The sequence below is a fragment of the Oryctolagus cuniculus genome, chromosome 3 (genome assembly GCF_051225735.1).
Source record: "Oryctolagus cuniculus isolate XC-2025 breed Fujian yellow rabbit chromosome 3, ASM5122573v1, whole genome shotgun sequence".
Lineage (NCBI taxonomy): Eukaryota > Metazoa > Chordata > Mammalia > Lagomorpha > Leporidae > Oryctolagus > Oryctolagus cuniculus.
In genome coordinates, this window is record NC_142869.1 from 11,054,430 (window position 1) to 11,075,892 (window position 21,463).

The 21,463-nt window shown below is 38.9% G+C and overlaps 1 protein-coding gene across 4 annotated transcripts in view; it reads right to left on the reverse strand.

Annotated features, from left to right (window-relative positions):
• Window positions 1–21,463, reverse strand: part of CCL20 (C-C motif chemokine ligand 20) — a 72,832-nt gene continuing 51,369 nt past the window's right edge. Inside the window, exons 1-4 of one of the 4 annotated variants that reach the window (XM_017343177.4) lie at window positions 3,190–4,920; window positions 1,912–2,023; window positions 1,153–1,230; window positions 1–488 (exon numbers count right to left, since the gene is read on the reverse strand). In XM_017343177.4, the coding sequence (XP_017198666.1) occupies window positions 467–488; window positions 1,153–1,230; window positions 1,912–2,023; window positions 3,190–3,268 (291 nt within the window). In that variant the 5' untranslated portion in view covers window positions 3,269–4,920 and the 3' untranslated portion in view covers window positions 1–466. Of the gene's footprint in view, window positions 489–1,152; window positions 1,231–1,911; window positions 2,027–3,189; window positions 4,921–21,463 lie in introns of those variants that run through there. The other 3 variants (XM_008259272.5, XM_089328913.1, XM_089328912.1) reach the window with 3 other exon arrangements.

Here is a 21,463-nt window from a genome sequence, read left to right on the forward strand (position 1 = left end):
TTTTTGGTTCCTTGTTTTATTTTCATTTTTTATCCTTATAATGTTTCTTCTTTATAAGATTTACAACAATTTGAGACAAAATTATATACACAGAAGAATGTTAAGTAGTTGTTTTAAAAATAGCTTGTTGCTTGCAAATAAGCCCTTATAATCTTATTCCCCCAAACATAATTTTATACTTTGCACTAAACCAAATAGCTTATGGTAAAACAGTATTAAATAGACAAACATAGAAAACTTACAACTGTAAATAACTTAACACAAAGCAGTTTGACTCTAATGTGGTGCTTAAACAAAGCAAATTATGATGCAATATGAATCAACTTCATTAACTGGACAAGCCCAACAAGGTATAAATCAGATAAGTGCTAGACCTTCAATGATGTGCAAATGAAATCTCCAACCCTACATAGGTTCTTTTGGTTCTTGGGCTGTGTCCAATCCTACTCCAGAATAGCATTTGTTTTTACATCTTCTTGACTCTGTTACTGTAAAGAGAAAAAGAAAAAAAGTATAAGCAAAGACAGGGTGACTGCATTGTGGGAATGGTTTTGGTACCTAAAGACTGTAGCATATACCCTCAACATCACCTCAGGATGCCAAGAAGTTCAGAATCTTCATGAGGAAATTGTGGTTTAGAGAGATGAACCCCACTCAGCATAACTCAGGTAATGAAAGACAGAAGCAGGATTTGAACACTTAGTCCGTGTCTCCAAGTTCAGTGTCTATGCCACACTGGGGTAAGGGCCTTCCTCCCATTGATAAAATGTTGCCACTTGGTACTCTCAATCTAAATCAGAACCATTGATCTCTCTAATTTTTATTTTTTCAGTTTTTAACTACCAAATTTCAGGTTGTCATTAAATGACATAAATAGGCATCTTTGAATCAAGAACCAGGTCATTGGTGACTATCAAATGCATGAGAAACCTAACACATCATGTGAAAATCACTAAGTTAAAATAATAATTATGATAATAATAATCTGTAAGTAGGAAAATGTAGTCTTTGTTTTCTTGGACCAATTCCAAAATCCCCTTTAAAAATTTCATAGCACTTAGGCTAAAGAATTCCAGCAAGTCTATGGTCAACCCATTGCTCACTATTGTTTATACAAATATTTAGAGAAAGCTTATTGTCAATGTTCCATACCTGAGGATATGCACAACTCTTTTCACCCATTCCTTCTTCGGATCTGCACACACAGACAAATTTTTCTTTGTGTGAAGGCTGAAAACCCAGAATATTATTTGTATTTAATGAGCTTTTAAGTGATATTCTAAAGGATATGCAATGAAAATTTCATTTTCCAGTTGATTATTATATACATTAAACATTTCAGCTAATGAAGCAAAAGAAAATGTAAAAAGAAAATCCTGATAGTTTCATGCAAGAAATGAAAGTGATTGTCTCAGACTTTTTCTGAGACATAAATGATAATAAATGATGAGACAATGGTGGGATGATAAAGTCCCAAGATGATTGTAGAAATGTGTATATATCTGTTTGATAACATATATCATTCCAAAACATAATATTTTTATATTAATCAAGAATATTATACATGATAATGTAGCTAGACTGTTTTACTTTACCTCCCTAACTTTTTTCTGGATTTCAAAACACACATCTTCCATATCCTGAGATAGCACTTTAATTGCCTGTAAATTCACCTTAGAAAGTGCTTGTTGGTGTCATATCATCTTCTTTTTTGTTTGAAAAAAAATCTCTAATTTTTGCTTTATTCCAATATTATTGAAAATGAACTTAGAATTAGAAATTCACAAGTATAACAAAGTTATCTTCGTCACATTAGTTATTTCTGAATGAAATTCAAAAAGGCCAAAAGTTTTATAATCTAAATTGTCATCTATTCCAGATATAATTGAATGAAAACAATTAATAGCTTACATGATAGCATTGATGTCACACGCTTCATTGGCCAGCTGCTGTGTGAAGCCCACGATAAATCTGGGATGAATTCTACATTCTGTATACCGAAGGCAGCAGTCAAAGTTACTTGCTGCTAAAAGTGAAATGAAAGGCATTGAGTCTACACGAATGACTTACACTGTGATTGGTATTACAGAACAACCTAAAGTTGGTGACAGCTAGTGAATCTGATTTACATGACAAGTAATCTGCTGTTCAGTAGAAGAGTTTCAATGTCTTTGAAACCTTTACTAGATCTTTGAGGTCCAATTTCACAGGGTTTCCAGTTCTGTTAAAAATAGTTTGTGTGCTGGGAAGCTCTGCTTCAATAATACGGTTTAGAAACAAGTGACGTCTCATAAGTAGAATACTTTTAGTAGGAAATCCAAATTGATGGGATTTCATTTCATTCACTGTAAACACTCAAGAATATGATATTCTACCATCTGTTAGAAAAAATCTTACTAGACTACTTCCCAAATTTAGAAAATAGATCAACTGTCGGACTCTATCTGTTATCTGGCTACTGAGTATTAAGAAGCATGATTAGAAAGAAAAATGTGATTTACAGAAGCTACAAAGAAGTTACACTTTTAAAAATGCAACCTTTGGGAGCTACAACTAAAGTACTTTGAAATTGTAATATTAGTTCATGGGAATTGTTAATTTTGTTTGTAAGAGTTCAACGTGTGCATTTTCAGGAAGGCATCTGTTGCTAAAAATGATGCTCTCTTCAGTTATAAAGCAATAACTGGATACTTTCCTGAGTTAAATTACAGCACGTTGTCAGGTCAGGGGCAAACATTATCTCATAGCTGGCAAGGGATGCAGCCAAGGTCTAGTAAATACGGTGTCAGGTGCCGTGCCATGCCGACGAAGGATGAGTTTTAAACTTTACTAAAGCTGTATAAACCAGAAATGGGAGTTTTCTCTACATTTTGGAATGATCCCATTTACTGATACTATTACACAAATTCCATCCCAGAAACAGGACCTTGGCTGTCTTCTGAAGTTAAGAGGTCTCTAAGAGCCCATAACTCCCTAAATCTGCAGGGACTGACAGCAAATAAAACAGCCTAATCAGCAGCAAGCAGCAGTAATCCTGTCCTCCAATCACCAATGAGCTGACATCTCCCAGGGCTCTCTTGTACAGGTCCTAAGAGGCTTCTAGCCTTTAGGGACTGTCCAGAAGAGCTCAAAGCTTAGAGGGAAATAAAATAATTCTCCCCCTGTACTAACAGAAAGAGAGACACTTACCTTCCAACTTGCTGCAGAGATGCAGTAGCAGCAATGACATCAATGCAGACAGAAGTAAAGATTTGCTACCACACGTCATTTTCAGCTCAAAGAACAGATCTGCTCAGTGCTGGGTACCCAGTGCCCTGGCGGTTCTGTTGTGTTCTGATAGCAACCTGGGATAGCCCTACTTATAGCAAATATTGGGAATGTACACAGAAGGCGTGTTCTCACACGGGGTTTTCCCCACTGATGAACCTGCCGCATCATGTCATCACAAAGACAACCCACAGGGAAAACTTCCTGCCTTTCCCAAATGTTTGGAAGGTGTGAAGGTTGGGGAAAGCTTCAGAAGGGGAGACTCCTACCAAGTCTTTGGATTCCTGTTCAGTTTTACTTTCATCTCTTTTGCCTAAGAAAATAAAGGATTAGCAGCAATACAAAGGTCAACCCAGAACCGGAGCATTCCAGTGTTCCTATTGTTACACCCTGTTTCCTTTCCATTGCCAGTCAGGCAAGGGGAGTATGGTCTGGAATGTCAGGAATACAATTGCAGGGTTGACCCTAGGCTATCACAAAGCAGACCCTGAATTTCTAGACTAGTGTTGAGAGCAGGTGATAATCCCAGTAATGGGGGAAAATACCAGCCCCTAAGAAAGACACAAGCCACAGCTTCATCCTGTTCTGTACCAACTCTTCTGAGAAAGTATATATTTACAGGCTCTAATCACTTTTGAAACCCAAGAGAAAAAATTCTCTTCTATTTGTGATGATGCACTTACATATCTCAATACAAAGGCTTAGAAAGATTGAAGGAATAAAACCTACAGTAGTAGTTAGCTAAATATCAAATAACAGTGATAATGACAATAAAGTAATGTGAATCCCTAATCTATGGTGGTATAATAAGAAATGTCCACTAGACAAAAACAGGTTGAAAGTAATAGAACCTAGCCGGCGCCGTGGCTCACTAGGCTAATCCTCCGCCTTGCAGCGCCGGCACACCAGGTTCTAGTCCCGGTCGGGGCGCCGGATTCTGTCCTGGTTGCCTCTCTTCCAGGCTAGCTCTCTGCTGTGGCCAGGGAGTACAGTGGAGGATGGCCCAAGTACTTGGGCCCCGCACCCCATGGGAGACCAGGAGAAGTGCCTGGCTCCTGCCATCGGATCAGCGTGGTGCACTGGCCGCAGCGTGCTGTACTGTGGCGGCCATTGGAGGGTGAGCCAACAGCGAAAGGAAGACCTTTCTCTCTGTCTCTGTCTCTCTCACTGTCCACTCTGCCTGTCAAAATTAAAAAATAAAAAAACTTAAAAAAAATAAAAAAAGATATACCAGGTAAACAGCAAACAGAGGAGAATAAGAATCCCACACCCACAGTAGAGAAGATCGATTTTTAAAACAAAAAAGCATTGTAAAGACAAAGAGGGCCTTAACAATGATAAATAATTAATCTATTAATAACAAAAAATTATGATAATATGTACATTCAACATCAGCACCCCCAAATACACAAGCAAAAAGCACAGAATTGAAGGGAAGAAGAATTAAATCAACAAGAAAAAATGTAAGTTTTGATACCATACTTTCAATAATTACTAGAAAACCCAAACAGAAGATCAAAAAAGGAGACTTGAACCGCATTATAATACAACCAGAGCTAACAGACATCTACAGAACACTTCTCTTAACAGCAGGATGGACAGCCTTCTCAAGTGAACATGGAACATCCTCCATGATAAAGCATATATGATGCTATAGAGTAAGTCTCAATAAAGTTAAAAAGATTGAAATCATAACGTTTGAGTATGTTTTCAAATTACAATGGAATTAAATGTGAAATCAATAAGAGAAGGAAAATAGGAAAACCATGATATGCAGAAATCAAACCATATGTTCTCAATAATTAATGTGTCAAAGAAGAAATCACTAGGAAAAGTAGAAAACACTTTGAGGTGAATGAAAACAAAAATATAACACACCAAAATTGATGGAATGTAGTGAAAGCACTGCCCAGAGGTGTATTTATGGCTGTACACACCTGCATTTAACAAAAAATAAGGGGCAGGTGTTTAACACAGTGGTTAAAATCGCTACCTAGTATGCTTGCATCTCATATCAGAATGCTGGTTCAACTCCTGGCCACTCTACTTTCAGTTTTCAGTTCCAGCTTCCTGCTAATGTGAGGTCATGTGACAGAGTTCCTGCCTCCTGTCTTCTACCTGGCCCCAGCACTGGCTGTTATGGGCACAGCAGATGGAAAATCTCTCTCCCTCTCTCTCTCTCTCTGTGTGTGTGTGTGTGCACACCTCCTCCCCACCCTCTTTTTTCTCTTTAAAAAAAATAACACCTTAACAAATAAGACATCTCAAATTATAGGCTGATATTCTACATAAATAGAAAAATTAGAGCAAGCTAAATGGAACGTCTGGAGGATGGAAGAAGCAGTTGGGACTGATGAAGTAGAGAAGAGTAACACAATAGAGGAAGTCCATGGAGCCAAAAGCTGGTTCATTGAACACATCAACAAAATTAACAAGCTTTGACTAGACTAAGACAAAAACTAAAGGAGAAGACAAGGAGGGAAAACTGCTAACCAAGAAAAAGAAGGGGCTCACTACTGACCTTAACAAAAATAAAAATAATTAGAAGAAAATATTCTTATTATTTGATGTCAATAAGTTAGGTAACTTAAAGACACGTTATTGAAATTGATTCCAGAGAATGCAGAAAATTTTAATTGATCCATAACAAGCAAAGATACCAAACTAATGACTGAAAGTTTTTCTGCAAAGAAAATCCCAGGACCAGATGGCATCACTGGTAAATTCTATCAAATATTCAAAGAATCAATATAAATTCTTCACACATTTAAAAAAAAAACAATGGGGAGGAAACACTTTACAACTCCATATATGAGCACAATAGTATATAGATTCCAAAATAAGATAAAGACATCACAAGCAAAGAAAGCTACAGACCAATATCATTTATGAATAGATACACAAAAAACCTCAAAAAAGAACCTTGACTTGCAAGCTGCATTCATCAGCAAACAAAAAGGATCATTCACCATAACCAGGTGAGATAGAGACACTTTTTGTTTATTTGTAGAAAATGAAATGCAATTTTAATAGAATAAAAGACAAAAGCAGGTCAAAAACATTTGGATCCAACAACTTCCCATGGTAAAAATACTAATCAAGCCAGAAATAGTAGAGGATTTCCTAAACCATTCGTACAGGTCATTTTTGAAAACCTGACAGCTAATACCATGCTCAATGTGGAATGAGTCCCCAGAGATTCTTTCCCCCAGAGATCAAGAACAACACAAGGATATCTGTTTTTTTTTTTTTCCACTTTTATTCGACATTGTACTGGAGGGTCTAGCCAGCCCAATTAGCAAACAAAAGAGTTCCACATTGGAAATAGGCATTCAGATTGGAAAGGAAATAGTAACTATCTTAATTTGCAGATAACATAGAATATCCTGAAGAATCCACTTTAAAAACATTATTTCAAATAAGTTCAGCAAATAGGTTCAGCATAATTCAACATCAATATACAAAAAGCAACTCTATTTCTAAACACCCTCAATGAACATCCTGACAAAATTTAGAAAAACACTTACTTTTACAATGGCATCAAAAATAATAAAATATCTAGACATAAATTTGACTAAAGAAAATGGAACTGAAAACTACAAACCATTGTTTTTAAAAGATAAGGGGGCTAGTGTTTGACCCAGCAGTTAAGATGCCACTTAGACACCTACATCCCATTTAGAGTGCTGGAATTCAAATCCCACCTCCCCTACTTTTGATCAAACTTCCTGCTAATGCACACCCTGGGCGGCAGCAGGTGTTGGCCCAAGTGTTTGTCTCCTTGCAGCTCATGTGGAAGGCCCTGAGTTCCAGGCTCAACTTGGCCCAGTCCCAGCTATTGCAGGCAATTGAAGAGTGAATCAGCAGATGAAAAATCCCTCTCCCTTTCCCTCTCCTCTCCTTCTCCTACACCCTCTCCCCCGCTTCTCCCTCTCCCTTTCCCACACCATCTCTCCTCACCCTCTCCCTGTCCTCTCCCTCTCACCCTCTATCTCCTTCTCCTCTCCCTCTCTCAAACCCTCACCCTCTCCCTCTCCCTCCTCCTCTCCCTCTTCCTCTCACTCTCATTCTCCCTCTCTTTCTCCCTCTCAAAGAAAATAAAATTAAGATGGTACCATTACCAAAATTGGTCTACAGATTCAGCACAATTCCTACTAAAATCTAAGCTGGTTTCACTGTAGAAATGAAAAAGTCAGTACTCAAATTCATATGGAATTATAAGATACTCTGAATAGCCAAAACAGCCTTGAAAAAGAAGAAAAAAGTTAGAGGACTTATGTTGCTTGATTTCAAGACTTACTACAAAAATACACCAGTCAAGACATGCAGTACTGGCATATAAACATACACATCAATGGCATATCAAAAAAAAAAAACTCTTATCATAGTCAATTAGTTTTTAAGGCAACAAAACTCTTGAATAGGAAAAGGAATTGTCTTCAACAAACAGTGCTGGAAATTATGGATATTCACATGCAAAAGAATGAAGTTAGACTATTAGCTCATACTATACACAAAAATTAAACTCAACTGCTTCATGCATCTAAATATGAGACAAAACTATGAAACTCTATGAAGAAAAGAAAGGAATAAATCTTTACCACCTTGAATTAAGCACTGATTTTTTAGAAACAAAGCCAAAAGCTCAAAAATTAAATGAAAAAATAAATAAACAGAGCTATAACAAAACTAAAACTTTTATGTTGCAAAGGATACTATAAAGAATGTGAAAGCACACCCAGAGAAAAAAGGAAGTATTTGCAAACTAGTATGTCAGAAAAGATTCATATCCAGAATATATAATGAATTCCTACAATGCAATAATAAGAAAATAAATAACCCAATTAAAAATGAACAAAATAGCTGAATATAAATTTCTCCAAAGAAGATATATAAAAGTCCAACAGCACAAGGAAAGATGATCAGCATTAGTAGTCATCAGTGAAATGTGAGTCGAAATCACCATGACATACCCTTCACATCCACTAGGATTGCTATAATCAAAACAACAACAACAACAACAACAACAAACAAATAGTAAGTGTTGGCAATGATGTAAATAGACTGTGACCTTTGTACATCGCTGGTGGAAATGCCAAAGTGACAGTCATTTTGGAATTATCATTGAATTTACAGAATGCCCACATGACCCAGCAATTTCACGCTTAGGTACACACTAAATAGAAATGAAAATTTACAGGGGGTGCTGCATTGCTGCAGGTTAAGCTTCCACCTGCAACACCACCATCCCATTTGGGCGCTTGTACAAGGCCCTGCTGCTCTACTTCCAGTCCAGCTCCCTGCTAGTGCACCTTAGAAAACAGTGACCCCCCTGAACCCAAGTGGGAGACCTGAAGGAGGCTTCATGCTCCTGGCTTCAGCCATTTTGGCCATTTGGGCAGTAAGCCAGTGGATGGAAGATTCTCTCTCTCTCTCTCTCTCTCCCTCCCCCTCTCTTCTTCCTCTCTCTCTCTGAAAATCTGCCTCTGAAATAAATAGAAAATAAATATTTAAAAAAAGAAATTAAAATTTATGTTCACACAATTGGTGTATTAATGCTTGTAATATTTTAGCTATTAAGTAGAAATACCGGCCGGCACCATGCCTCACTTGGCTAATCCTCCACCTGCTGCGCCGGCACCCTGTGTTCTAGTCCCGATTGGGGCGCCGGTTCTGTCCCTGTTGCTCCTCTTCCAGGCCAGCTCTCTGCTGTGGCCCGGGAGGGCAGTGGAGATGGCACAAGTGCTTGGGCCCTGCACCCGCATGGGAGTCTAGGAAAAGCACCTGGCTCCTGGCTTCAGATTGGCGCAGCACGCCAACTGTGGCGGCCATTAGGGGAGTGAACCAACGGAAGGAAGACTTTTCTCTCGGTCTCTCTCTTGCTGTCTATAACTCTCTCTCTGTCTCTCTCTCTCACTGTCTAACTCTGCCTGTCAAAATAAATAAATAAATAAATACTGTAAATGTCATCAACTGAGTAACAGAAAAAATGTGAAAATTTTGCCTAATTGAATGTTATTCAGTAATAATAACCAATGAGGTATAAAAAGTGCAAAATGGGTGAACCTGGAAACACTGTGCTAAATGAGAAACTCAAGAACAATAAGTCTGTATCATATGTGATGGTCAGAATTGGTAAATCCATAGAGATAAGAAGCAGAACAGTGACTGCCCAGGTCTGGGCTAGAGTGTTGGGAGAAGGAAAGGGACATGGGAGGTGACTGTGAACGGGTGTGTGTTTGATTTTTACTTCTTATCTAAAAATAGATATTGGCTATGATTTCATAGCCCTGTGATTATAGTAGAAGACATTTAGTTATATACTTCAAAAAGAGTGAATTTTACGGTATGTCAATTCTCTCTCAATAAAGCTGATAACAAAGCCAAGAATGTCCCATCTACCTATGTCTGACACTCACACCAGTCCTACAGCCCCTCTTCCTTTCTCTATTACTACTTCAGGTTCCTTGTAAGCTGAGTTCATTTCTCTCTCCTCTCAATCCTTTCATTTCTTCTCTTCTCCTTCTCCCTCATGTCGTAATCACATCTCTCTTTCCTCCTCCATTTAATACCTATAAAAAGCTGATTTTTTCCAGTATTTAGATTGATTGAAATTGCATTTCCCTATGTTTAGTTTGACAGATATATCATTTCATATTTGTCACGAAATATGAAATGTCACAAATTTTGTTTCTAAAATGTGACCCTCAGCTGCTTTTCTGTCGGGCAGTAAACATGCTAATGGGAAGGTCAACATAACATTATTTCAAATCTAACCTAGTAGAATACCATTTACTTCACTGAAATTTATTTTCCAGCCATTCTTTTTTTTTTTGTTTTTTAAAGGTTTATTTGTTTTATTTGAAAGGCAAAGTTACAGAGAGGCAGAGGCAGCAAGAGAGAGAGAGAGAGGTCTTCCATCTGCTATTTCACTCCCCAAATGGTTGCAATGGCCAGAGTTGAGCCGATCCAAAGCCAGGAGCCAGGAACCAGGAGCTTCTTCCAGGTCTCCCACACCGGTGCAGGACCCAAGGATTTGGGCCATCTTCTACTGCTTTCTCAGGCCATCGCAGAGAGCTGGATCAGAAGTGGAGCAGCCAGGGCTCAAACTAGTGCCCATATGGGATGCTGGCACTGGAGGCAGCAGCTTTTACCCACTACAAATATCTTGGACATACTCTTCATGAGCCCTAATCCCTGCATGTAATCAAATTTCAGTGTTTTATTCTCTTTTTTCCCCCTGAAAAGATTTGATGAGTGTCTTACGTGAGAAATGCTTGGTGGTTATACATACGGTTAAACATGATGGCAGAATTCAAAAGAACTCACAGCAAGACGGTTAAAATACATACAAACATATATAAAACAAGGCAATCTGCCACATTACAAGAACGACTAGCAAAATGTGATCATTTAAGTTGCTTAACTGCCCTTCCATTTTTGACAAGGGAATGTTAGAGATGTGCTGAGTCCAATGTGTTCTCAAAATAAATGTATTAATTAATTAAAGGGGGCCAGCATTGTAGCATAGTGGGAAAACCCTCCTGCGATGCCAGAATCCCATCCAGGCACCAATTCCTGTCCTGGCTGCTCCACTTCAAATCTAGCTCCCTGCCAATGGCCTGGGAAAAGCAGCAGAAGATGGCCCAAGTATTTGGGCCTCTGCCATCCTGACGAAGCTCCTGGATCCTGACTTCTGTCTGACCCAGCCCCAGCTATCCAGGCCATCTGAGGAGTGAACCAGTGGATGGAAGAGCTCTCTTTCCCTCCCCTCTGTAGCTGATTAGCAAATAAATAAATCAGTCTAAGAAATAGAGAGAAGAGAGAGAGAGAAGGGGGGAGGAGAAGAGAAGGGAGGAGAGGAGAGGAGAGGAGAGGAGAGGAGAGGAGAGGAGAGGAGAGGAGAGGAGAGGAGAGGGAGTGTTCTTCTGAGAGGGATTCCATAACAAGTTTTTTGGAAGGTAGTGAGAGTCTCGCTTACAAAAGTACCTACTGGGGGCCATTGTTGTGGGACTGCAGGTTAAACCACCACCTGCAACTCCCACATCCCATATTCAAGCATTCGTTCAAGGCGTTGCTGCTCTGCTTCTGATTCAGTTCCTTGCTAGTGAACCTGGGAAGGCAGCAGATGACAGCCTGAGTCCTTGGGCCCCTGCTGCCCATGTGGGAGACTAGGGTGGAGTTCTTACCTCCTAGCTTCAGCCTGACCCAGCCTGGTCATTGCAGCCATTTGGGGTGTCAACCAGCAGATGGAAGATCTCTTTGTCTGTCTCTCTCTCCCTCACTCTGTCTGTGTGTGTGTGTACCACTCTGCCATCCAAACAAATCAAATAAATCTCTTTTAAAAATAATATTCATTAAGCAAGTTCTTTTTATGGAGAATGTGCTGTGACAGCAAGTAAGGATGAAACTTGATTCCTATAAAGTGGAAGCTCATATCAGGAAGAGAGACAGATCAGTCAACAAAGGTAAGAGCCTGGCAAATACTGTCACAGATAAATCAAGACCTCTGGCCACACAAGGGATGAGGTGCTTGTCTGGGTCAGTGTGACACAAGTGCTTGAGCTTGAACTTGAAGGGTGATTAGGAAGTTCCCTTCACAATGTCAGATTTAAACATTCCTAAGCTTCCCTCCTGACTCACCAAAACATCAACAACCATAAATTTCTTATTGCTTTCTATTAAAAAAAAAAACAGTATATAGAGAGGGAAAATGTATGGATTATTTGGATTCAAATCAGCTCTTACTCTTCCACTGTGACTTTGAGAAAATAATTTTAGCTCAAACACAGGTTCTTTTTTCATAAATGGGGACATTAAGACATTTCACCATGCAAAATAGGTTTTCAACAAATCATTCTCCTTCTCCCCTTTCCTTTTCAATCTCAGGTTTAACTCCTTCCTTGTGCTAATTCTTAACCTGTAAAACAGTATTCCCTTTCATTGATCTTAACACAACTGATTTCAGTTCTAAGAACTGTCACACAGTGGCCAGCGCTGTGGTGCAGCAGGTTAAGCAGCTGCCTACAAAACTGGTATCCCATCTCAGAACTCTAGTTCAAGTCCAAGTCACTCCACCTCTTATCCAGCTCCCAGCTAATAAGCCTGCAAAAGCGTGGATAATAGCCCATGAACTTGGACTCCTGCCATCCACATAGGAGACTCAACGGAGTTCCTGACTCCTGGCTTCAGCCTAGCTCAGCCCCAGCTGTTGAAGCCATTTGGGGAGCGAACAAGTGGGTGCAAGAAAATCTGTGTGTATGTGAGAGTGTGTGTCTCTCTCCCTCTCTCTGTCACTCTGCCTTTCAAATAAATAAAGTAAAAAAGATGTCCCAGGGCTGGCACTGTGGCACAATAGGTTAAAGCCCTGGCCTGCTTTCCAAATGGGTGCTGTTTCAAGTCCTGGCTGCTCCACTTCAAATCCAGCTCTCTACTACGGCCTAGGAAAGCAGCAGGAGATGGCCCAAGTCCTTGTGCCTTTGAATCCCTGTGCGAAACCTGGAGGAAGCTCCTGGCTCCTGGCTTCGGCCTGGCCCAGTCCCGGTCATTGCAGCCATTTGAGGAGTAAATCAGCATATAGAAGACCTCTCTACCTCTCTCTGTAACTCTGCCTTTCAATTAAATAAAATAAATCTTAAAAAACAAAACAAAACAACAACAAAAAACCTTTAAACTAAAAAAAAGTGTCCTGCAAAATTAATATCCCAGACTCTCCTGGAATCTTTCTCTGTCTGTTTAAAACAAATGGTACTAGAATAATATTTAATACTGTTTATATTGAGGGCTTATAAACTTAATACCAAGACTAAAACGCATTATTATGTCACAAAATTGTATCTATGGCTTTGCTGTTTCCTTATCTCTAAAATTATAATGACACTGATCAATATTTGCCTGTTTTATGTCCCTGGACGTGCTGCACTTCTTCCAGTGTTGCGTTACCACTCTTCTTCTTTCCCCTTATCAGTACTGCATGTTAATACATTCTGTCCTTTGGGAATGAAATCATGCACGTACACAGTGTTATTTTCATACGAATTTTCCAATTCCTAGGAAGATACAAATTTACTGTAGAAAATTAAAAATTAGAAAAGAATAAGGAAATATCCACCGATTCTACTCCCTCTTTAGGGCCTCTCAATTTTGGCACGACTAACAGGACAGCAGAATAGTTCTCTGCTGTCAGAGCTGTGCTGTGAGTTGTAGGTTGTTTTGCAGCATCCCTGGTTTTATCCTGCAGGTGGCAGTAGTGACCACTGCCCCTCACCTCCAGTTGTGGCAAAAATGTCTCCAGATGTGGTCAAATGTTTCCTGAAGGACAAAAATCACACCAACGGATAACCACTATCCCGGGAGATAATGAACCCTTTGTCTAATTTGCAGTTAATTATTTTCAAAAATGAAACTTATTTCTCTAAAAAAATTGGATCCTATTTGTTGTAACAATATTATAATTTTATATTATAATCATAACTTTAATAATTACATAATATATTATAATAATATTTTAGCTATATTAAAAATAATTATAAACATCAGTATTATCAACTTTTAATCACATATTCAATATTATTTCTTTTTTAAAAATTTATTTATTTGAAAGGCAGAGTTACAGAGAGAGGAGAGACAGAGAGGTCTTCCATCCTCTGCTTCACTTCCCAAATGGCCACAATGGCCAAGGCTGGGCCAGGCTGAAACGAGGATTTAGGAACTTTATCTGGGTCTACCATGTGGGTACAGGGGCTGAAGGACTTGGACCATCTTCTGCTGCTTTCCCAAGTGCATTAGCAGGGAGCTTGATCAGAAGTGGAGCATCCGGGACTGGAATCAGGGTCCATATTGGATGCTGGCACTGCAAGTAATGGTTTAACCTGATGCACCATAGTGCTGGCCCCTCAATATTCTTTAAATCAAAGTCCACAAGCTACAGCCTACCCATGATTCATATCCAGCCGACTGTCTGTTTTCTCAGTCAAGTTTTATTGAACACAACCACACTCTGTTGCTCAAGTACTGTCGGCAGTATCTTCAGCACAACTGTAGAGTTGAGTAGTTGCAGCAGACTGCCTGGCTTGGGAATCCTAAAATATTTGCTATGCAGTCTTTTGCTAAAAAAGAAAAAAAAGTTCCCAACACCTGTTCTTAAATGTGGTTTTTAATGACTACACAGCAATCCATTTTTCAGAGCAGCTTATTCAATCAATTTGTGACTTTAAAGTTGTTTCCAGTTTTTGTTATCTCAAAATTATTTTTAATAAGCATGTAACTTTTGTGTGCTTCTTTCATCATTCACAATTGGGAACTTGTGTATGTTCCTCCTTACTCAAGTCAAACATACTTTTGTGAAAATACTCAAAGATTTCTTGATTGGAATCTCAAACATTATTTATTTAACACATAGCATTATCTACCTACACGCAAATATCCTATACCTACTTCCATCAGAAACCTTCAGATCCCCTGTGTGCACATATGTGTGTGTGGGCATGTGGTGCAACAGTCTGGGACTGCATCTTGTATCAGAGTGCCTGGTTCAAGTCTTGCCCACTCCACTTCCCGTCCAGCTTCCTGCTAATGTGCCTGGAAGACAGAAGATGATGCTTCAATATTCAGGTCCCTGCCACCCATGTGGAAGACCTGGGTTGAATTCCAGGCTCCTGACTTCAGCTTGGCCCAGCTCTGGCCATGCAGGCATTTGGGGAGTAAGCCAGTTGATAAAAGAGATCTCTCTCTCTCTACTCTCTCTCTTTCTCTTTCTTTCTTTCTCTCTCTCTCTTCTTTCTCTCTCCCACCCTCCTAACCTCCCCTCCACCTGCACCATGTATATCAGTCTGTCTGTCTCATTTTCAAATGGAACAAAAACAGGTAAGTTTAAAAAATGATTTCATCATAAAGGAATTAGTGTGTATTTCAGAGGAAATGCAGGTCCTGGAAGCAGTCCTAGGGGAAAAGATTTTAGAAGAGCTCTTGTGGCCAGAGCACTTCCTTATCCCACCAGAAGTAAATATCGAAGCTATCGGAAGGTGCTTTCTATCTCCAATGCCAGGTGGGAATAAGATATTGTCTCATCTAAGGGAGAAAACACTTAACTTCATCAGATGCTATGTGAGACACAGTATTGGTCCTGACCCTGAAAGTGTATGAAAGGAGTTGACATTATGGACTATACCTTGAGCCAGTTTAAATTCAGTGATTTGCTTGCCATAGAGTAATCTTTGATTTGACCTGGGCAAATTCAGAGGTAACAAGCCTGTAGACTTGTACACTCAAGAAACTTTCTATGAGCATCCCAGAGAGTAACAGAGCATAGAGACCAACAATTTCTAGAACATAAAAAGTATTGGACCAGCAGTTTTTATGTTTTGAATATAGAAGTTTATATCCAAAATATAAACTTCATCATTAATTATAAAAGAATAAGTTTGAAGTAATTTAATAAGACCATTTATATACAATTATAATATACTTAAGTTTTAATTATGACAGCTTTGTAGTGTATTTTGAAATCAGCTCTTGTAATGACTCCTGATTTGCTCCTTTTACTCAAGATTCCTTTGGTTGTTGAAGATCTGATGTGGTTCTACACAAGTTTTAGTAGTGCTTACTATTTTTATCTTCTGGAAAAAATGTCAGCAGTATTTTGATAGAGGTTGCATTGAATCTGCATATTGCTTTTGGTAGTATGTGCATTTTAATGATATTAATTTGTCCAGTCCATGACCACAGGGATTCTTCCCATCTCTTTGTATAATTATTCAATTTCAATGTATTGCCATAGAAACAGACCTTCATACCAATGGAGCAGAAGAGAGACCCTGTAAGTAAACCCACGCATCTGTAGTCAACTGGTTTTTGACAAAGGTGCTAAGAATACTCATTAGAAAATGGGCAATCTTTTCAATAAATGATGCTGGGACAAATGAATATTTATATACAGAAGAATGAAACTACACTTCCTAACTTTCATCCTATACAAAAATCAACTCAAAATAGATCAAAGATCTAAATGAAACTATTAGAAGAAAACACAGAGGAAACCATTCAGAACATTAGAATGACAAGTTTTTTTTGGATCAGACCCCAAAGCACAGGAAATAAAGCAAAGGCAGATAAATGATATTTCATCAAACTTAACAGCTTCTACAGCAAAGTAAACAGTCAACAGAGTGAACAGACAAACTACAGAATCAGAGAAAATATTTGTAAATTATTCATGTGACAAGGGGTTAATAACTAAAAAATATAAGAAACTTAAACACCTCAAAAGCAAGAAAAAACAAACAACCCAACTAAAGTGGGCAATATATCTAAATACACATTTTTCCAAGGAAGACATATGAATAACCAACAGATACATGGAAAAAAATGCTCAACATCACTAGTCAATAGGAAGATGCAAATTAAAGCTACAATGAGTGTTGGTTACAATTTAAAATCTTTTAAAAAAAAAAAGACAGAAAAACCACAATGAGACATCACCTCACTCCTGTTACATTGACTGTCATAAAAAAGACAAAATAGGGTGCCAGCGCTGTGGCGTAGCAGATAAAGCCACTTCCTGCAGTGCTGGCATCTCTTATGGGCACTGGTGTTCAAGACCCAGCTGCTCCACTTCCAATCCAACTCTAAAAGATGACCCAAGTCCTTGGGACCCTGCACCCACATGGGAGACCTGGAAGAAACTCCTGGCTCCTGGCTTCAGATCTGCTCAGCTCCGGCTGTTGTGGCCATCTGGGGAATGAACCAGTAGATGGAAGACCTCTCTCTCTCTCTCTCTCTCTCTCTCTCTCTCTTATGCCTTTCCCTCTCTCTAGCTCTGCCATTCAATGAAATAAATAAATATTTAAAAAAAAATATAACAAATGCTGGTGAGGATGTGGGGAAAAGGACCACTTGCACAATGTTGGTGGGAATGTAAATTAGTACAGCCATTGTGGAAAACAACATGGAGGGTCCTCAAAAAAATAAAAATTAAAGCACCATATGATGCAGTAATCACATTACAGAGTATCCATTCGAAGGAAATGAAATCAGTGTGTTGAAGAGACCTTGATACTTATATGTTCATTGCAGCACTATTCATCACAGCCAAGAATGGAAACTAGGTGTCCATTAACTGATGAATGATAAAGAAAAAGTGGAAAACTCTTCAGTCATGAAATAGGATGAATCCTGTTATTTGCAGCATCATGGATAAAGTTGGAAATTATTATATTGAATGAAATAAGCCAGGCAAAAAAAGATAAATACTATATGATCTCTCTCATATGTGAAACATAAAGAAGTTTACTTCGTGGAAGAGTAAAAGGGTAGTTACCAGCAGCTGGAGATCATAAGAAGAAGGGCAGAACAAGAAAAGGACGATTAGCAAATGCTAAGTTCTAGTTTTAAAAGAGTAGAAAGGGGCTGGCACCATGGCATAGCAGGTAAAGCTGCTGTCTCCGATGCTAGAATCCCACATGGGTGTTGTTTCGAGTCCCAGCTGCTCCACTTCTGATCCAGTTTCCTGCTAATGTGCCTGGGAAAGCAGTCATAAGATGATCCAAGTCCTTGGGCTCTGCAATTACATGGGAGACCCAGCAAGGCTTTGGCCTGGCCCAGCTCTGATCCTTGAGGCCATTTGGGGACTGAACCAGAGGATGTGAGATTTATATCTCATTCTCTCTCTCTCTCTCTGCCTCTACCTCTCTTTCTCTGTAACTCCATTTCAAATAAATAAATAAATCCTTAAAAAAAGAACAGTGAAAAATTCTTGTGTACTAGTGCAGAGTACATTGTCTATAGATAATAATAATGTACTGTTTGTTTTCTAGAGAAAAAAAGATTGGGAGGAAGGATTTTGAGTGTTTTCACCATAAAAATTGGTACATGTTTGAGGGGATAGATATACTTATCCTGATTTGAATATTATACAATGTAAACATGCATCAAAGACATCATATGACACTCCAGAAATATGTAAGTTGTCATGTATCAGTTAAAATTTTTAAGAAGAAAAATTTTAATTCAGTAGTAGGTATTAATATAACAAATGATATTTTAAAATCACCTTCAAATTTCAAATACTAATCCATGATACATTGGAGACAGACTCATTGTTTGCTTTTAATTATAATTTTTGAGAACATCAAATGATAGTTTACATAAACTACTGCAGTACTATTCTACTCAGAAGATTATTTTTCATATTATTTCAATTAATGTACAAACAGTGTATCTCTGGCCTATTAGTGTGGCTGTTTTCTAGTATCATTTATTCTACTAACTCCCAAACACAACCTATGATTAAGTTTCCAACACAACATTAATGCAATATTGTTCTTACCGTGGTTTTTGAATATTGCCAAGTCATACAATTCTCACAATAGAAAAGCTGGGAGACCATCTAATTAAATATCTTAATTTTTAAGATAGGAACCCTGAAAAGCTGGAGAGACATTCAACTTTGCCATTGTGAAACCTGAGGACAGGATCTGGAACTAGAAATCAGAGCTCCTCCCTAGGTCTACAGATGATTCTTCAAGTCCTCCTCAAGTGTATGTAATCAAAACATGGATTATATCTCACTAGCCCATGCTAGTTCTCCTCCAGAGAACAACACAAGTTGTAGTTACCACATGGACTTAATCATATACTGGGGTACTATTGAAATCATTGAGAAAAATCAACAGCAACAATATGAATTCCCAAGATGACTACATAAAATAGATCAAGCATCTTGCTTCTTAGCATTATTGCTTTGGTTCCCCTGAAAGGAGAGCCTCAGGTGCAGACCACGTATTAAGGGGGAAACTCTCAGGAGTCAGGACTAAGTCAGGGAAATGGAGGAAGGAATAGCTCCAAAGGTCATGGCACTGGGGAACTGACTTCACCAGAGTCCCCTGAGAAACTCACAGCTCTCTTCCATAATTATTCCCCTGAAGAATGAGAGACAGAGCATCTATCAGCAGCTCACACCCCTCATTGGTTGAAGATTGTCCCCAGGGACATTAGCCCCCCAACTCATGTAGTTTAATGTTGTGGTGGGGGAGAAAGAGTAGTATAATGTAATTCTTTTAAGGTTTGTTATGAGATAGTATAAAACAAATTATCCTGACTGTTCCAGATTATTGCTTGTGTTGCATGAGGAAGTTGAGGACTTGGTTGCCTTTCAAGGAACCTTTCATCATCATGAAGATAATTCAAATTATCAATGTACATAAGAGCTCAAAGGCTTTAGTAGGAATTTTCCACTAACAATGTTGACGCCAGTGGGTTTCCCTCACCACTTCAAAATAATTAGCATAACTAAGCCAGTCAGCTTCTCGTGACTTAAGTTTCCTTTCAGTAGAGAATTTTTTTGATACTTTTAACTGGTGCATAAAAGCTGTACATATTTGTGGGTTATCTTGTTATGGTTTGATACAGTTATACATTGTGCATAATGTCCAAGTCAGAGTAGCATGTCTATTTCCTCAGACAAGTGTCATTTATTTATAGTGAAAGCATTCAAAAGCCTTCCTTCTAGCTTTTTGAAAAACACACAGTACATTATCATTACCTATGATCACAATACTGTGCAGTAGACCTCCTAAACTTCTTATTCCTGTCTCACTCTAACTTAGTACTTAATCATCTACCGCACTGACACAGCTTCACCCCCTCAACATGACTAGATTTTCTTGTATCGTCACGTCTTTCAGGAAATACAAACTTCTCAAATTTTTTTTTATTCTTTGACAGACAGAGTGGACAGAGAGAGAGAAAAAGAGAAAGGTCTTCCTTTGCCGTTGGTTCACCCTCCAATGGCCGGCGCGGCTGGCACGCTGCTGCCGGCGCACCGCGCTGATCCGATGGCAGGAGCCAGGTACTTATCCTGGTCTCCCATGGGGTGCAGGGCCCAAGCACTTGGGCCATCCTCCACTGCACTCCCTGGCCACAGCAGAGAGCTGGCCTGGAAGAGGGGCAACCGGGACAGAATCCGGCGCCCTGACTGGGACTAGAACCCGGTGTGCCTGCACTGCAAGGCGGAGGATTAGCCTAGTGAGCCATGGCGCCGGCCAAACTTCTCAAATTTTAATATTGTCAAAATGACTTTGTTTTTTCTTCATTTGTCACTTATAGAGTACCTTCAGCCTGGCAGGCTCAAACAAGATTAATGCCTTGAAATTCAAGTTCACGAAGGGTTAAAATGCTAAGCAAAATAACATGATGTTAAAATCCCCCTAAGAAACAAGATCAATACCATACAGCATGCTAAAATATCCAATGTTAATGCTGGAAGTCTATGTATTTGGCACAGTGTAACCATAATATAATATTTAAATGTTCTAAGTGTGCACTATTAACATATGTACACTGATTTTAGTTGCATCTCAAAAAATACTTTGGATTGTCTGTATGTGCAACATTTCATTTGAAGTTCATCAGACTAAAATTATTAGGTTTTACTTTTTTCTTTAAATATTCTGAAGCATTCATTGTACTTTCCTAAAGCACTTTCACTGATGAGATGCTTTGCTTGGTTTAACAGAATTCCCTAATGAACAACATTCAGTGAGGGCTTGGTAATTGGCACAGCTGTTAAGATGATGCTTGGGATGTCTGCATCCTAAGTTGAAATGTCCAGGTTTGGGTCTTGGCTCCACTTCTGAGTCCAGCTTCCTACTAATGCTCACAGTGGAAGGCAGGGATGATGGCTCAAGTGGTTGATTCCTTGCCATTCATTTTGGAGATCTGAATTGAGATCCTGACTCCTGGCTTTGACCCAGCCATCTGATTGTTGTGGTCGTTTGGGAAGTGAACAAGCAATGGAAGATCTGTTTCTGTTTCTGTCTCTCTGCCTTTCAAAAAAAAATTAGAACACAAGTAAAGTTACAATAAAAAAATACACAGTGTACTATGTAGCAAATGCTCTTCAATAGTTTTGTAAGTGATTTTAGTGTGATAATTGCCTGAGTTGGCAAATTGATGCCAATCTTTTATGAAATGTTGTATCGAGAAGGACTCCGAGGCTAAGTCCATGGCATTGATGAAAGAATCCCACAAAGATTTAGATTGGCTAATTTGAGACAACGAGGATGATGTAATGAGGGCAGCATATTTCTAGACCCAAGAATTATGTTCAGTCTTTTCCTTGCTAGGAAATTTCATCACAAAGAAAAAACATACATGTTTCTCTGAGTGTACTAATCTCCTAGGCTGTTTTTTGTTTTGA